General features: G+C 40.3%; 1 protein-coding gene across 1 annotated transcript in view; it reads right to left on the minus strand.

Annotated features, from left to right (window-relative positions):
- Positions 1-17,216, minus strand: part of IMPG2 (interphotoreceptor matrix proteoglycan 2) — a 49,580-nt gene extending 32,364 nt beyond the window's left edge. Inside the window, exons 1-2 of the mRNA XM_018565268.1 lie at positions 17,162-17,216; positions 15,636-15,881 (exon numbers count right to left, since the gene is read on the minus strand). Of these exons, the coding sequence (XP_018420770.1) occupies positions 15,636-15,881; positions 17,162-17,216 (301 nt within the window). The remainder of the gene's footprint in view (positions 1-15,635; positions 15,882-17,161) is intronic.
- Positions 17,217-19,079: the final 1,863 nt, after the last annotated feature.

Here is a 19,079-nt window from a genome sequence, read left to right on the forward strand (position 1 = left end):
CGAGTACGAGTACCGATACTTTTGATCAAGTACTCGCCGATACCAATTACCGATACTTTTTCTTAAAGGACCAGGTCATGTATCAGATAGATCTCCCTGTGTCCACTTTCTCTGTTCACTGTTGATGTCTGCTGCTATCCCCCACAACCTCAGCAGCTCTCTTGACAGCAGCAAATCAGCTACCTCTTTACACGTGTCCCGCAGCCCGGGGAGTGAAAGCAGATCTCCCTGCACTTCAGAAGGGGCTAAACCACACAGTTCTCTCTGTCCCTCAAGCCACCTGGGAACTGTAGTTTACTCTGCATGTACCAGCATTGTTTTTCTCTATCTCAGAACTACAATTCCCAAGAGTGCCTCTGCTCGCAGATTGCAGTGATCTCAGACAAGTGACAACAAATTAAGTCTCTTCCCGCCCGCTACATTAATTTGTGTTCTGCAAACAACCAGAGTACTGTATGTATGACATGACTTCTTCCCCCCAGCATGTTTTGCCATTGCAGCTTCATAAGGGACACTGTATTCTGTACAAACCTTTTTATTGGCATAAAGCAACAACATCAAAAATATCTGTGACTTTACTAACCTGCTGTGTCGTGTCGTCTTCTCCGTCTGCTTCAGCCACTCCGTGTCACAGCCTAGTCATCTGCTCCATTCTGACCTCTTCTCCCGCTGATCGGCCAATCAGCGGGAGAAGAGGGCAGAATGGAGCAGATGACTGAGGACTTGGAGGAGGAGTTTGTGGCCATCTTGTTTAATTGAAGACGCGGTGGAGGTCCTGTGTGCGTCGGTTTCGGGTCCCTGAAGATGGTGGACGAGGCACAGGCACTTGTTTTTTGTATCGGAGTATTTGCACGAGTACAAGTACTCATGCAAATACTCGGTATCGCCGCCGATACCGATGCTTGTATCGGTATCGGTGCATCCCTAATTTACAGTATATGCAATTTAACCTTATTTTAGTGAACTCATCACAGCTGAATTGCATGTTAGTAAACTGCCTCCACACTGAACATTTGTATTTATAGTAGGGATGTTCAGATATCAGTGCAAATACTTGCCATCTTTACGAGAACTACCAGGGTTGCAGTGGTTGCAACTGTGACTGGGCCCTGGTGGTCCACCACTGTACTGTCAGCTACTTTGTTCTCTCTATACACGTTTTGGATGTAAGGATGCGCTGGGACTAATTCTACAGCAGCCAAAGACCTGCTGGAACATCCTATCCTATAGTTATGTATACTCAAAGTCAGGGCGTCTCTGTAACAATAGCAGCTGATGTGAACTAGTGGCACTGAGTTGCCTCCACCCCCACTTGTCCCTTGTTGCTGAGTTACACCAGGGACATTGGATGACCTTACTGGTCAAACGGCAGCATGCCTATTAGTGGGGTTTAGCAAAGTCCACCTTCTGCGCAGGTGTAGTGTGAAGCTTGGTAGTGGCCACTCCATGCCACTACTAAGCAACCAAACACCCTCAATACAATTACAACAACCCACATTACTCCCTGCCCACAGCACACCCCTCCCACCTTACCCCCACTCATAGCATCTCCATTCCTGTCCAATTTACTCTCTCTCACTGTGGCTTCCTCTCACCACGCCCCACAGTCACTGTGCCTGCATCCTACCCACCTCACCCCTTGGTCACAATACATCCTTCCTTGGGAACTCAACCCTTTACTTAACAGAAAATTTCTCCCTAGCTACTTTACCTCACAGTTAAAGGTCATCCCTTCCCATCAAATAAATTCTGCCTCTTTCTCCTGCCAGCTGCACACTGTACTCCTCTTTGGCAATCAGTTCAGTCCCACATGTACTCCTTCTGTTGCCTCAGTCCCCCACGACTAGCACACTGCACTCTTCTCTGCCAAACAACTCTGCCCAACAAACTTACCCTTTCTGGAAAGGGCATGCTGTTGCCAGTAAAGTATATGCAAAAACAGATGCTAGAGAATAGATGGCAGAAAAAATGCAATTACACTAAAAAACAAGAGCAAATTGGCACAAAAACATTAGCATGTTTGAATGTTGAGTAGAGGTACTGTAACTTGTGGGTATGATACCTTTTACCAGAAGAAAATTCACGCCCTCTTATTGTGAAAGCAACATCCCTGCATAGTGGGCAGTGTTCCCTATACATTTCCCTATGTTTATGTAACAGTGAGCACATAAATGAATATTGACTTGCTACACAAAGAGCTGTTTTTTTTTATGTGGATGTGCCACTTTAGAGTATGCCAACTGCTATGGCAAATTAATATTTTTGGCAAATTGCTTCCAGACTAACCTAGACAATTACAGGCAGTCTCCGAGTTACGAAAGACTCGTACTTACAAACGGAGGTCCCAGGCTGTTCCACCAGTTGTAATGCTACCATGCTCGTGCCTACAATCGTAGTACTGTACCTTCTGTACATTACAGGAAGTTGTTAGACGTGAAGACGAGGAGTGGATCTGGTTCGTAGTACTGTACCTCCTGTACATTACAGGAAGTTGGTAGACGTGAAGACGGGGAGTGGGTCTGGATCGTAGTTCTGTACCTCCTGTACACTACAGGAAGTTGTTAGACGAGGAGTGGGTCTGGTTCGTAGTACTGTACCTCTTGTATATTACAGGAAGTTGTTTGACGTGCAGACGAGGAGTGCCTGCCTCTTCTTCCGGGTCTGGTACAGTACATTACAGGAAGTTGTACAAAGATCTGGCCAAGTTGGCATTTAAAGAAGAACTCCATGCAAATTTAATTTTTTTAGTTTTGGTTAGTATGGTCTGGGGTTAGAGCCACTGTGAGGACAGCAAAACAAATGTTTTAGGGGGTTAACCCTTCCCTATTCCATCCAAAAAAAAAAAAAAATTTGGGCTGGAGTTACATTTAACAATTTACCTGTTCCAGCTTACATACAAATTCAACTTAAGAAAAAACCTACATGCTATCTTGTTCGAAACCCGGGGACTGCCTCTATGTATAAATTTGGTGGGTAATTTTTAATGATTTCCTAACAACTAAAATTCCCTAAGCTAATCTACAGAAGAGATTTTCATCTGATTCTAAAAGATTTAAAGACTTGTTGATAATTACTCTTTTGCAACACAATGAGCAATTCGGCACATGCAAGATGAAAGGTCCCATTCTTTTCTTTAAAGAAAATGAAACAGTTACTCATTAGTCCTGAAGATTTTTTTTATACATGAGTGGATTTGTTGCATTGCTTTCAAATATTGAACTATGTATGCCCACTCAAACACCAGGGAGAGTTGATTTATCATATTTGGTTCTACTTTGGTTCCACCTTAATTCCCTTAAAAACCTGTTGTAGCTGCATCTGATGCTGTGATACAATGCACTCAATTCTGGCTGTCGTTCTGATTGGAGGGCTGCCAAAGATATTCAGCTTCCCATTAAGCTGTGCTCATCAGGTTACCAGCAAATGATCTGAATAGTTTCACAGGGAATGATGTAGTTCTGACCTACTTGTAGGGATATTACTGAAAATGTCCAAGAAATGTGGTTTATCATTTAGGAGGTTATTCACCTAGTGAAGGGAGCTGAACCCCATTCGGCTATTCACTTCAGCTCTGTACGGCTGAAAACAGCTGTACATTGGCTGCCTTTGGCTCTCTTCACTACGGTTCAGCCAAACAGTTTGGCTCAGCTGAGCTCTTCGGCTTCTGCACGGGCTGTTGTGAATATCCCATACAGCAGACCTCTTGTTCGGCTGAACTGAAGGCTTCCCGCAGCCGAAGCGAGCCGAAGGATTAGCCGAAGGTTTGGCTTAAACCTTCGACCCATTGTTGAATAACCCCCTTAGTTTTAAAGGGATAAATCTTCCCCTGAAAGTACCCTTTGAGGTGCCTGAATTCCCATGGACAGAAACAGTAGCCCATGTGCACTTCTGATCAATCTAACATTAACAATAAGTAAATGAGGTAAAGTTGAAGGCATTCTGTTAAAAATACGATGAATTCGTTGTATGTCTATAGAGGTTTGAAAGCATAAAATAATAAACATTTCTTGTCAGATACCCAATTTGAAAATTGTAGAGTAACAATATACTACATCATGAAAGGAACAGTACTAAAGCATGTACTTGCTGATCAAATGATGAAGGTAGTAAGCACAGCAAGCAAGCACGGAAGCACTGCAAGCACAGAAAAGAATACTTTGGTTGGCTGACAAAGCTTCCTCTGCTACGCTGAAGTCCCAAGCAGTGTTGTAGTCAGGGCCGGATTTACTCCCCCTGCCGCCCCAAGGCCAGGTTCCACAATATCTGCCTGAGTTCTCCCCTGCTTAACTGTGAACTCTGCCATTCCCTAGCCTTTTCTGTCCCTCTCTACATGCTTATTAGGGTCACAACTAGAAATAAAAGTGCTACACCCTAGACAGATAGGGAGTCCAGCCTTCTTGTACTGGGCCCAAGCCCCTTTGGGTTAGCAGTGGGTCCTGGGCCTGGCAGGGGCTGCCTGCCTCCATCTTCCATCTCCCTGGTCCCCCTCTCTTTGCTCCTTATCCCTCTCTGACAACAACCCCCAGAATCCCCCACGCCTGGCAGTGTGGGGTGTGTTTGAGTGAAGCTTGCAGTGTAGGATATTCAGAGGATCAGCTATGAGTCATGTGCAGGGCACCATAACAACCTCTACAGAAAAGGCCCACAGGAGGCCAGCAGGTGAGGTTTACTTAAAATCCCAAACATGTAAATAGCCTAGATATGACTAGTGGGGGGCACTGTGTGTTAAGGGGATGCGGGGGTCCAAAGTTAGGTGTAATAGGGGTGTAAATTAAATAGTAGTGGAGGACACAGGATGCAGGAAATGGGGTATGCAGGGGTACAGAGTGTGGGGATTGTGGGGGCGCAGGGGTGTAGAGTGAGGTACAATAGGGCACTGAGTGAGAAGTGGGAAATTCAGGTGGTGCAGAGTGAGGTGTAAAGAAGGATGCAGAAAAGGGTATAGTGGGGGATGCAGGGGGTGCAGAGTGAGGTGTAATGCGCGACTTAAGGGTTGCAGAATGTGGGGAATGCAGAATGCGGAGTAGTGGGGGATGCAGGAGGTGCAGAATGTGGAGTAGTGAGGGATGCGGGGGGACAGAAGTGTTTGACCAAGCTATCACTATAAGTGATTAGACTGTAGGTAGTTTTGGAAATACATTTGGTCCATGCCTATACAAATTCTTTAAAAGAGCCTGGTAAAATATATACATTCTGTCTGTGGATACAAAACTTCTAGTGCTTCTGCATGAGCTTAAATATGCTATTGTTTAAAAGAGAACCTTTCCTAAAAGAAACATGGAGGCTTGCATTGCTGACTTCTTATTCTAAAAATTCAGATTTTTTTTGGCTGTCATGCTGGCCTTGTCACTTAAATACAGTTGTACTCAAAAGTTTGCATACCCTGGCAGAAATTGTGAAATTTTGGTATTGATATTGAAATATGACTGATCATGCCAAAAAAACTGTCTTTTATTTAGGGATAGTGATCATATGAAGCCATTTATCATATCACAGTTGTTTGGCTCGTTTTTAAATCATATTGATAACAGAAATCAAGCAAATATCCCTGATCAAAAGTTTACATACCCTGGAATGTTTGGCCTTGTTACAGACGCACAATGTGACACACACGTTAAAATGGCAATTAAAGGTTAATTTCCCACATCTGTGTCTTTTTAATTGCAATTAGTGTCTGTGTATAAATAGTCAATTAGTTTGTTAGCTCTCACGTGGATGCACTGAGTAGGCTACATACAGAGCCATGGGGAGCAGAAAAGAACTGTCAAAAGACCTCCTTAACAAGGTAATGTAACTTTACAAGGAAAGGGATATAAAAAGATATCCAAAGCCTTGAAAATGCCAGTCAGTAGTGTTCAATCACTTATTAAGAAGTGGAAAATTCAGGGATCTCTTGATACCAAGCCAAGGTCAGGTGGACCAAGAAAGATTGCAGCCACAACTGCCAGAAGAATTGTTCAGGATACAAAGAAAAACCCACAGGTAAAAATTGATGGCAAGATGAATGCTGCACGTTATCAGAAAGTACTGGCAGACAATTTGCATTCTTCTGCACGAAAGCTGCGCATGGAATGCTCTTGGACTTTCCAGCATGACAATGACCCTGAGCACAAGGCCACAAGGCAAGTTGACCCTCCAGTGGTAACAACAGAAAAAAGGTGAAGGTTCTGGAATTGCATCACAGTCTCCTGACCTTAATATCATCAAGCCACTCTGGGGAGATCTCAAATGTGCAGTTCATGCAAGACGACCAAAGATTTTGCATTTTGCCAAGACAAATGGGCAGCATAGAAAACTATTACAAAAGACTTCACGCTGTAATTGATGCTAAAGGGGGCAATACACAGTATTATGAACTAAGGGTATGCAGACTTTTGAACAGGGGTCATTTCATTTTTTTATTTGTTGCCATGTTTTGTTTTATGATTGTGCCATTCTGTTATGACCTACAGTTCAATATGAATCCCATAAAGAATAAAAGAAATGTGTTTTGCCTGCTCACTCGTGTTTTCTTAAAAAATGGTACATATATTACCAATTCTCCAAGGGTATGCAAACTTTTGAGCACAACTATACTTATCAAAAACAAGAATGCAAAAATGACTTCTGACTTAATTTTGACTTTCCTGATATGGAAATTTGTCTCTGGTCATTGACTAACGCTGGGTTCACACCTTAGCATATTGGAAACTCATGTAAAACCGTGCGGCAAACGCGAGTTTCCGAGGGGGTATCTGGCTGTATCCTGATGGATACAGCGGGATACGTGCGTTAATACGCCCCAAAGAAGCTCCTGTACTTCTTTGGGCGTATGGCGTTTTACTGCGCGATCGTACACGTGGTAAAACGCGCAGGTGAAAACCATGCCCATAGGCAAACATGGGTTTTCACCTGTTGCGCGTTTTACCGAGCGTAGGAACGCGCGGTAAAACGCTCAGGTGTGAACCGGGCCTTAGAGGTTATGAAACCTAGTGGGTTAAAATAACAGACAGGCAACTAGCATTATGAGAAGGAGGTCATTGGTGGCTCAACTCACAGATTTATTTGGAAGCTAAATGCCAGCTTAAAAAATAGCTAAATAAACAGGTAAAGAAGAATGGTTAAATACAGTATACAATTAAAACAAACATACAGAAACCGTTTTACCTGCCTAAAGATTAGTAGGTTTGTGTAGGAGGCATTGTGACCTAGGCCATCTTGTCAAACAGCATAGCCAGATCTCCAACCTCTACACCAGCAAAATCACCAACCAACATCACACTGATGAAGACCCCAATTTTTACTCAGCATGGTCACTGTCAGTACATGTGGACAGCAAAGGCTAAATGGCTTCTATTGTTGGCCTACCTTCTTCTATCATTAATGCTGTTGTCCAGGGAGATTGATATCACCTTTAGTTCAGGTATTTAAGTTAGTTTTTAAATTAGTTTTAAATGAACACAGAACTGCATTAATTGATGTTTTGTCAGAAAAATATATATGTTCCTGAAGTTTAGCTTTAAATAAATATTGTACCTTTGTGCAAAAACTGAAATTTAACTCGGACCCCAGATATTCAGGTTCTTGATCAAACTCTAGAATACTTTTTAAAGTAAAAATCCCCTGTGCACTGCTCTCTCCTTATGATTTAAATTTCCATTTGAACTTGAGCAGCCCTGGCCCAACCCCAGGAAGCCTCCCTTTCCCTCATCCTCTTCCCTTGCTACCTAGTGTATCTCCCTTCTCCTTTCTTCAACCCCTCCCCTATTCTCCTTCCTTAATTCCCTTTTTTCTTATTCTTACTATACCTCATGTTTTCTTGTTACCCATCACAATTGCTACCTTGTCCTTAGGACCTCCCATACCTTAGCCTGGAGACTTGAAGTCCCCAGAATGTTATCCTTAGCCAATAATACAGTGGCCAACACAAACTATTTTCATTTACTGCTAAGTTTGTTATGTACCTTGTTAGGCCTATTTTATACACTGCATCTTGGTTGCACTATGACCCTTTCTTATTATCTGTTTTTTTGTTTTGTTTTTCAAAATGGATGATTGTAAGATTGGTTGAAAATTGAATTTAAAAAATGACTGAAAACAAAAATTCCGGATACATGATTGTATGTCCATGCTCACTTAATTTCCCCAAACTACAGCTTATTTCACACTTTAATAAATCAACCCAATGAAACAATTTCCTCCTGCAACATTTGAGACAACTGGAATTAATGGGAAACAATATATTTAAAAAAAAAAATAACAAGCCCCAAACATAATATTTGCCTATTGTGTATTCCATTTTACCAAGGTTATATATGTATGTTATATAACTAATGGCCTGCTGTTTAACGCTCTTAATAATCAGTTTTAAATCCTGCCTCTTCCTTCGATGACCAAGAGAGTTCTTTATCCAGCTTAGTTTAAGAATATAGTATGGTCTTAAAAACACTAGAAGCTTAAGTCTTCTCACAGTAGATGTGGCTGTAGAATCACTCTATTATAATGGGTTAATTTTATGGGAACAGAAAATCATTATTAGTCTTAAACTAAAATTCTACTTTCTGTAATTTTCAACATATAATATCACTTAATGTAGCATCAGACTTTTTTCTAACATACGCTTATGGTAAGCAATACAGGAAAACTAAGCAATAATCTGGTATCAACCATCCCAGGACCTTTGATTTATCAGCATAAAACTATAAAGAAAAAAACTGATTAGATTAGAGTTGTAACTAGAAAACAAAATATGGAATGTGATTGGTTAATATAGTCAAAAGATATATTTTTCTTCAATTTTCTAAATTTGCCACAATGTCATATAACGGCAATTGAATTAGGCAATAAAGGCAATTTTCGGTGGACTTTGCCCTAATCTGATCTGAACTAATTGCCAAACAGACTAAGTTGCAATAGCCACACTCCGTCATCGGTGGTGCATCCATCTTTTCATAATCTTCTTCCAGGTCTCGAGTCTTCAACCATGATTGGCCAGGCTATGATGTCGTAACTCGTGCACATGGTTACATGAGTCACCTCACACTTACTTTTGGCATCTTATAGATGCCAGGGTTGTACATTGTCCTGTTCATGCAGGACTATCAGTGTACAATTCTCAAAAACAAACGGCACAGGGAGAGATTTGATGGTGGAAGAGACATACAGATGCTCTTCTACCATTAATACCTACCTGAGTTTTACAAGTTCAGTTCCAACTTAATCGGAAGAAAGCCTGTTGACATAAATCTCCCTGGCCTTGACATGCTGTCATCATTTCTCGATACACCAGGACCAAATGGTGCTCGTGATCCATTTTTTCTATATTCAATATATGTAAGGTATTTGTGTACACGGTATTGCACTTTTGGCTAAGTTGTTTGACTATCCATGGTGCTCTGTATTGTTTTAGACTTAGGGCAACAATAGTGTTTAACCCTCCTGCTAACTTGAGGTGCAGTGCTTCAGAATACAGGTCACTGATATGCTACACTAATCTACGTAGCAGAGGTCAAAGAACACCCAGATTTCTGCTCTCTTCATTATTTAGTGTGATCCAAATAAAACATGAACATGAGTGATCTGTGCCCCATTGTTCTTTGTTCAATCCTATAAATCAGCATTCATTTTACTGGTGTATATAAAAAAAAATATATATATATATATACACATATACATACACACACACAGTATATATGCTGCACATATACTCTTTTAAAAAAGTCAGATCATGTACAGTGCCCATTTGACCTCACCGTAGCATCAGTTGAGCCACGTTGCCAAGTGCGCATGTTAGCCTTAAACATCACACATCTCTAACATAAGTTCAAGTAAGTAGCATGGCAAGAGTTGTTCCAAGGAGACAGTATCCCTGAATTATGTAATGCTTCTTAAGGGCTGCATCCCTTCACTATTTAATTAGAAATAGACAAAGTCAAATGCCAGTCACCATGTCACGTCAAGTCATGAACCAGTCAGATACAATAATCCGATAAAGGAAAGGTTAAGAGTTAATACACTACAACATGCTCTTAGAAATGTTACCTGATCTTCAGCCTGATGATGCCAAGTAAGCATGTTACTGATGAACTATGAATAAATGTATACATGTATATCGAGGTGGCCTCACTATTGGTTCATGCAGTTTAAAGTGAACCTTCTTCTTAGCCTTATTGCATGATGAGTCACTGACCCAGGAGAAACATGTGGCCAGTCAGTGACCCTGGGCCATTGACTAAGTGAAGCAGGAGGATGAGCATGACATAACAGCCAGAGAGCTAAGAACTTCTAAAATAAATAATTAGTGACAGCACCCATATTTCCAACATGGTTTACTTTAACTTGTTCAAAGATACTAAAAGCTTTTGATCCACAATCATATGGAGAAGTACATTGACTTATATAGGTATTAAAAAAAGCTTAATACAATTTGAAATTATCAGGATTTGCTAAAATAAAATATATAAAAAATGTTAACAAAAATAATAGAAAATAAAATTAATATCCATGATTGTGTTTGTGTGTGTTAGGACACACATTGGCGTCTCCCCTGTATCCAGCCTCCAGATCACCTAACACAATACACACGCACTCATTCTCCAGTAGAGAATGAGCATTATCCATCAGTTCCCATTATGCAGTGTATGTGCATTAACATCTTAGTCACCAGTGGCCTACCCCCAGCTTAAAAGTGTTAACCCTTCAGTCAACTGTGTGCAGTGTATGCATTTTTCCCTCAATGGTCTGCTGTAAGAGCATGTGTATTAACCCCTTAGTGATGAGTATGCAGTGTGTTTGCGTTAAGTCCTCACTGACTTGTCCCCAGCATGTAAGCATTAACCCCTTAGTGCTTAGTCTGAAGCTCACGTGCGTAACCTCATGTAAATAACATATTTCAGTTATTTTGTTGCTAATTATGGAAAGATCGGTAACCACCATTTGTGAGTCAAAAAATTAACTGTTCTGCTGATTGTCAGACCTTCCCATTTCTCTCATGTACATACAGCCCACTGTCATACCTTCCACAGTTCTCACTAGCACATAATACCCCTGAACACAAAACACATTTGTTATGAGCCAAAATTTTGTTGCAGTCTAGATCAACGTTTCTCAACCCTTTTTTAGTCACAGAGTCATTTAAAGGTATGCAAAATTTTGAGGCACCACAGTCTAAAATGAAAAACAAAAAAAAGACACGTGGCCCCTCCTTATCCAGGAGAAGCTCTGGTATAGATTTTAAGGGGGAAACCCACGCAAACATAAAAAAGTGTGTTTACCTGCTTTGCATTAGAATCCCCCCTTCAAATCAGGAGCCCCACTCTCGCCCTAGGAACAGCTTTAATATAAGAAGCCCCCCTTCACCTCAGAGTTCTACCATCACTTTAGGAGCCGCAGCTGTGGCAGTATGGCAGGGGATGGTAGGTGAAGCAGGCCTGGATGGAAGTGAACTTCTGTCCTATTCTGAATAGATCCCACTTTTCCTTGATTAGCATAGTTTGTTTCCATGGTGCTGGCAGCCAGGCGTCCTGCACCATTGAAAAGAATGAGGCTATGTAAACACTTTGAAGAACCCATGAGGAAGCCAGAAAGTACCTCACTAGTGTTCATTATTAATTTGTCAGATATTAGGTCTTATCAACCATTATCATTCCACAGTATGTGCAGAGTCTCTTTACTTCATAGCATTTTAGTGGCAGCATGAGAACCCGTGTTAAAGATCTTTTGTTTGCTTCCAAACAAGTCTAAGCTGCTGCTGCGTGAAGCAAGTCAAATGCAGGTCATTAGGAGGTCAACTGCAGATCAAACACAACTGTCAATTAATTCTGAATGATCTCAGAAGCATCTTAAACTGATGTCAAATTGATGCCATTGACATAAGCCCAAAGCCCATCAACACAGGCCCTTAACTACCTCCCGGCCGGCCTTTGTAAAAAAAACATCCGGCCGGGAGCTCTCTAGATCTGAGCGGGCGTCTTTAGACGTCCGCTCAGACATGCCTGACAGTGCCCGATATTTAAAAACAGGCAGTGATGCCCGTTAACAAACATAACACTAAACTGATGAGCGGCAAAAGCTTTTAAAGCGTCGCCTAGGCCAATTTTGGGTATGGTAGTTTTCTATGATTTCGCGGGTGCGCGCAATTTTAAAGCTTGTTATGTTTGGTGTCTATTTACCAAACGTGACCCCGTCTTTTATATTTTACCAAAAAATTGGGTAATAATAAATGTTTCCTAACATTATTAAATGTTTGCCTCACTTCCTGCCTGGTGAAACTGTTGTCAGCATGGCAGTAACTGAGGGAAAAGCTAATAGAACCCCTGATAACAATAAAACCCATGTATTAACCCTACTCCATTCTTTTCAAAACCTACATTTTAGCCTTGATATATGCTTTAAGGGAAATAAACTACCTCTCGACAATAGAAGCGGAAAACAAACACAACAGAAGGACAACTAGCAAACCTATGTAGTAAATTAATAACTCAAAATCCTAATGCAATCGATAAGATACTAAAGGTTTCCCTAGATAGTAAATGCGGGTTGGATGTTTCTAAATTATTACATTAATGAAGGTGCCAGTTCATTTCTTGCTTAAAAAGGGCAAATCTATAAAGCCGTTATCAGTTCATCAAACATTTACCGCCACAACCCTATGAGATCTTTATCATACAATGCAGATATCTCAACTGGATTAATGCATTCACTGGATTCAGTTACATCTGCATCTTAGTGCACATCTTAATTTTTCTTTCTTCAAAGAGAAGTCATGGCGTTGGTAACATTCCCTCTTTTTATATTATTACTAAAGTTTCAGCTGCTGGCCTAAATTTGCTTTTAACATTTGTCATTTTCCATCAGCAAATTTTTCATTTTATAATTGAGTTGTATCTAATTTCTGTGGAAGACTTTGCATGCTGAACTGCCACTGTATACACAGACTATTGGATATTTGTAGCCTGAAAATGGGGAAAGGAGGCTAAAAAATAATTAAACTGCTGACAAGTAATTTATAAAAACAACTCTATGGCCCTTTACACAGAATTAAATTTTGCCAATTGGCGGGGTAAGACCAAAAAGCTCACATTCATAATATAATGATTAACATGTTTGTCAATCTCCATGGGAGATACTCCTGACAACCTGACATACCCTAGAAAGAAGGGATCTTATTTACACATATATTTACAAATAATTAAGATTATTTGTTATAAAGTATTTCCATTTTCTGTGACTTTGCCTCTAAACAACCCCCAGGCTCCTGAAACCTTTTCTTTTGAACGATTTCTTTTTTTTTTCTTTCTCCCTTGACTTCCTAACACTCCTGTTCTCAGTGTACACACCTGACTCTGTCTTGATATCAGCCATCTTGTAATCCCCTGTACATCAAAACTGTGAGATAGGGAGCAGCAGTGTTAAGAGCCAATTGGATATACTGCAGGTAAATATACCGACAAAGATCATGCTGACAGGAGAGAGAACATACTAAGAGAGCAGAGGGAGGAGCTAAACAGTCTTCTGCTGTTTCTTCACCGTCCAATTAGAAGCTGGGGGCAGGAAGGTGACCTGGCTGTATTTCTGAGGTACATTGCGTCAAGTTAGGCAGACCATTCATAATCAATGGTCTGTAATGCACCTCAACACCTGAACATTTCTGCATTTTTAGCATCTTACTACAATGCACACGGAAAAGAAAGTTGGAGTTATCATTGGTGACCGAGACTTCAGTAAAAAGTCTCAGCATTGGTGTCAGTGGACACAATAATAACCCCCGGCATTGGTGTCAGTTAAAAAAAAAAGAGACTCAGCATTGGTGTCAGTGACCACAATAATAACCCCCCAGCATTGGTGTCAGTGGACACAATAATAACCCCCGGCATTGGTGTCAGTTAAAAAAAAAAGAGACTCAGCATTGGTGTCAGTGACCACAATAATAACCCCCCAGCATTGGTGTCAGTGGACACAATAATCACCCTATGCATTGGTGTCTGTGAACACAATAAAAAAAAACAACAACGGTGTTAGTGGAGACAATAATAAACCCCTGCATTGGGGTCAGTTATCAAAATAATAGCCCCCAGCATTGCTGCCATTCACTTCAAAAATAACCCTAGCATTGGTGTATTAACAAATCTCCACAATATTGGTCAGCACATTGCTTTTTAACCATTTCCCCTTGCATTGGTGGTCAATGGAAGTGTTTTTTAACTCACCCAATAAGTGGACAGTGCACTGTTTGTTAAACACCTTCTTCATTGGTAGTCAGTGCAGTGAAATGTAACTTTATCTGATCACACGCTCCTGTGCTGCTCTCTCCCTAAGGGGGCCAAGACTACAGGTGAAACTCGAAAAATTAGAATATCGTGCAAAAGTTAATTTATTTCACTAATGCAACTTAAAAGGTGAAACTAATATATGAGATAGACTCATTACATGCAAAGCAAGATAGTTCAAGCCGTGATTTGTCATAATTGTGATGATTATGGCTTACAGCTCATGAAAACCCAGATCCACAATCTCAGAAAATTTTTGGCAGTGTGGGCAGGTGCCAAGTCCTGCTGGAAAATGAAGTCAGCATCCCCATAGAGCTTGTCTGCAGAAGAAAGCATGAAGTGCTCCAAATGAAATAAATGAACTTTTGCATGATATTCAAATTTTTCGAGTTTCACCTGTATATTTGTATATTTGTTTATACAGTTGGAGATCACTCTGCCTAACAACCAGCTTTTTCAAAAGAAAATGACTTATACACAAATTGTCTGGAAGTAAATATGGTAAATGTTGCTCCAATCAACATAAACTGTTTAACATAACCAGCATGGGGTCAGAGACAATATTCACAATATTTTTTCCCAGATAATTTTTGTACAAGTCATTCTGAATTGAGAAATCTAGATGGATGACCAGCAAAACGTCTTCAAGACAAATACAACCAGTTGTTTTCATTTATTCTTACAGATATACCATGACCTAGATGAATGAGAACATTCACAGACAGTGCTATAGAGAGTCAACTAAGTCACTCTGTGTTTGCTGATGAAATCACATACAAGATGGCAGCACTCAGCTGCATTCTCATGGCTTTCCCATGTCTACACAATGGAGGCTTTTACAGGTAAATAAAATACATAAAATACATTAAATGCACATATAATCTTATGGTATATTGTTGTTACAATTGGCAATAAGGTCTCTTTAAATCTCCCAGAAGATAGAAAAATTCATAGATAGAAAGAAAGATAGCATACCATGTATAATGCCATAATTAAATAACAACAACACTATTCTACACGTCAGCAAAAAAAAGATCATTTAATGAATCATATTGTGACTGTCATCGATGTATGACAGTTACATAAATATTGATTAGTAGTATTTAGTTTAGACAGTGTCAGGTGCTATTTATGGTAGCTAACCATGGCAGGGACACACCTAATACAGAGTTCATCGTCAGTATTAATCTTCCTAAAGATCCCCATAGTGCTGATTAATGCTATCTGTCACTAATACACTGGAGCTTTGGAAACCTGCCTGACACAGCAGCTACTCCATTGCAGAACTATAATAAACATATTCAACGTGTTTGTTTAATAACTCTTCTTTAAGACATTTGATCCACAGCCTCTGCATCTCTGTTGCTTTTTTTCCACACTGTGGCTTACCTCTAAGTTTAAAAAACTTCATATGATTGACAAGAGCCTGGTCAAATGTTTCTTCAGGGCACACTTTTACACCACTTGGAAATAAAATGGCCCTCTTTTTCCTCTTCAGGAAACCCTTATCCTGCTGACTGTCTGATTCAGCCAGAGGTGGATTACTTTCTGGCAATAATCCACTTCCATCTTCCAGCCCATGCTGTACATCTGTAGATCGTTTATGTACAATACCATCAAGAAGTGTTCTGGTTTCTGCAACAAGAAGGAACAAAACAATGGAAACAATGATCTCCTCAAACCAGCAAAGTAATGCTTACATAAAAAAATAATATACAATACAACAAATTTATGAAATAATAGCATTTGGTACCAGCAGTGGTAGAGCAACAGAATGTGCTCTGCCACTTGCTGCACCACATTTGTCAAAAATGGTAAGCAAGCACTCTGCTAGGGCGGCCAGTTACTGAGTTAATGAAGAAGAAGAGAAAGCTGACTGTTTTTTTTACGGAGCCTACCCTGCTTGATCTGTGGGGGCAACAACCCTGTATGGCTCCCCCCAATCTGTATAATAGTGACTTCTATGAGGGAGTTCACCCTAATTTTTGTGGGTTCTGTTAATTCATTGCTCTTTGTTTTGTTACTTTCTATTGAGATTTTTGTATTTTTTGCTTTTCTTGTCAGTTGATGTTCTTGCAATCTTCTTCGATTATTTAATAAAAAATTGTTTTGACTGTACAATTGTAAAATGGTTACCTTTTTATTGTTAAAAACTAACTTATCAAGATAGAGATATAGGAGGTGCTAACGGCAATTTTTATTGTGCTGTATTGTGTTTCTTCCAAGACATCAACTTTCCAAATTCCTGAACATTAAGAAGTAGTAAAGGAAGGATAAAGATGACAGCTCTGTATCGGAAATGTTTAAAATGGATTAAAATTCAAACTGCAACTATAGCAATTTCCCTTTTTCCTGCTGACCCTTAACGTAAGCTAGCACTAACAGCCCTGGGAGCTGCAGAAATATATTTTAGGAGCTTTGATCCTGTTTACCAGTGGATTGCTGCGTCTGGGTTTGAGCTAAAACTGGGATCTTTGTGCAAACATAGGCACTGATTGGCTGCCTCTGTCTTATCTTCCATTTGTGGCTCAGGCCTAGAAGCAGTGATCCGTTGGTAGGCACACAGAAGCTCTTGAAAAGTTAGTATTTCTGCACCTCCTGACAGTCTTTGGTTATTGGTTAGCAAGGAAGAGGGAAATCGCTATGACTAGGCTGAACAGAAAGCAGATAAAAAAAGACATTAATGCTGTACTGTATTCTCCAATGTCAAAGGGGTGGAGCAAGACATGACATCATGGGACACCCATTTGTTGACATTCGGGAGCAGAGCTCCCTAATGCTATTCGGGAGAAGGGCTATCATAATAGCATTCAGGAGTCCCGAATAGCACTCGGGATCAGAGCTACTATCATGGACAGCTCTGCTCCAGAATGTCAACAAATGGGCAGAACAAGTCCAATGATGTCACACCTCACTCCACCCCTTTGTTGACATTCGGGTCAGAGCTGTAATTTTGCGCCGAGAGTTCATCGGGAACGATGTGATTGACGTGTGGATTACATCAATGGACACTTTTTGTTTTTGTTTTTTAAATAAAGGAATTGTCAAAAACCAGTGTTGTTTTTCTTTTTTCAAATAAAGTACTTTGTATACAGTGTGGTGGGTTTATTTACAATGTTACTTTTTATTTGATGAATAAATAGAGGTAACAACTACACCTTACTCATTCACGAGGGGGGGGGCATCTGGGTGCCCCTTTAAGAAAAGGCCACCACAGACCCTAGTCGACATGGGGACAAAATGCTTTTCCAGGAGGTCCCCTCCTGACAAAGCACCCTCCCCATGTCGAGGGCATGTGGGGGCCGCATGCTCGTCCCCCCACTTTTCCTGCTCTGCCAGGCTGCTGCTCGGATCAAGGGTCTGGAAAGGGATTTTAGGGGGATCTTATGCTTTTTTTTTTGTCTTTTTGGCACTGGTGTCCCCCCCTAATATTCCTACCAGATCCTTTAGGTCTGGTAGGAATTTTAGGGGGGACCCCATGCTTTCTTTTTTATTGTTTCTGTGGACTGTCAAAAGTTAAAAAATAAAAATGTCACTTTTTTTTCTAATGTCACTTTAACAAAAATTTGTTTGTAAATATAATTTAACATCCGAAATTAATGAAAATGTTTAATTAATCTGAATCCCGAATCGAATTGACTTTCGTACCTGAATCCCGAAAAACAAAATAACGAAAAATCCGAACCAAAATTTTTTTCTCAGTGCACATGTCTACCATTTGAGTATAATCATATTCATTCCTGCTGAATAAATGACAGGACCCTCTTTCACTGTGTATTATAGAAAATGGTCTATTGATAGAAAAGCCTGAGTCAGGAATTTCTGAATATAACGCTTTGCCCCATCTATTACAGGCTGTATGAAAAAGGGCTAAAAGGTCAGCATTTTCTGCTGCCTTCCTCTGTATTGACACAGAATGCCAAGTTTTAATTAACAGCATAAGAATGTTTCTTATGTTCCACTTGGCTGAGTAGTATTATTATTGTGTTCTGTTCTTCATTGCTGCCATTCAAAAGACCACTATTTAAAAAAACTAAAACACTATATGCACTGTGTGAAAGAGCTACTAATATTGAGAAGATTTACAACTATGTGAGTGAAAGATTTTTTACCTATACAGAAACAGAGATAATTGACATATAGGAGGATATGGGAGCTGATTTACTAAAGGCAAATAGGCTGTTTACTTTGCAAGAGTATTTGCACTTTGCAAATGAGGTTTCTCCTTAGTTTGGCGAGTGTGGTGAAATTTAAGTTTGCAAGGAATACCCAATCACGTGCAAGGTAAATAAAAAATACAGTTATATAGTCACATAATTGGAAAGGCTGAATAAAGACACATGTCTATCTAGTTCAACCCTACTCAGATTGCAACTGTTTCCAAAAACCACCTGCACTCCTTACGGTCTGCAACCTTCCAATGGTGGTGGTGCTCATGGTGATCACACGGATGGCGCCGTGCAAAGCTCAGACTAGTCTCAACAGGTCACCGACACACACACAGATAAATTCAATATCTCTTAGATATGTTTATTGAAGAATGTAACCACATGTCATTAGAAGCTGAAGCTAGCATTTCGGGACCTCGCAGGGAGCCTTCACCAGAGCGACATAGTGACATCATATGTGTGTGTGTCGGTGACCTGTTGAGACTGCAGCAACAGTATCTTTCCTTTCCCATGATTGGGTGATGAAAAGTCAGCAGAGCTTCACCTCATTCATTAAGCTATGGGGAAACATCCCTTGCAAAGTAAACAGCCTATTTGCCTTTAGTAAATCAACTCCATACAATACAACCTATCGTACTACTGTAAATTTAAAATGAGAAATTCT

Source organism: Nanorana parkeri, unplaced genomic scaffold (assembly GCF_000935625.1).
Source record: "Nanorana parkeri isolate BGI_ZX_2015 unplaced genomic scaffold, ASM93562v1 scaffold827, whole genome shotgun sequence".
NCBI classification, from domain to species: Eukaryota; Metazoa; Chordata; class Amphibia; order Anura; family Dicroglossidae; genus Nanorana; species Nanorana parkeri.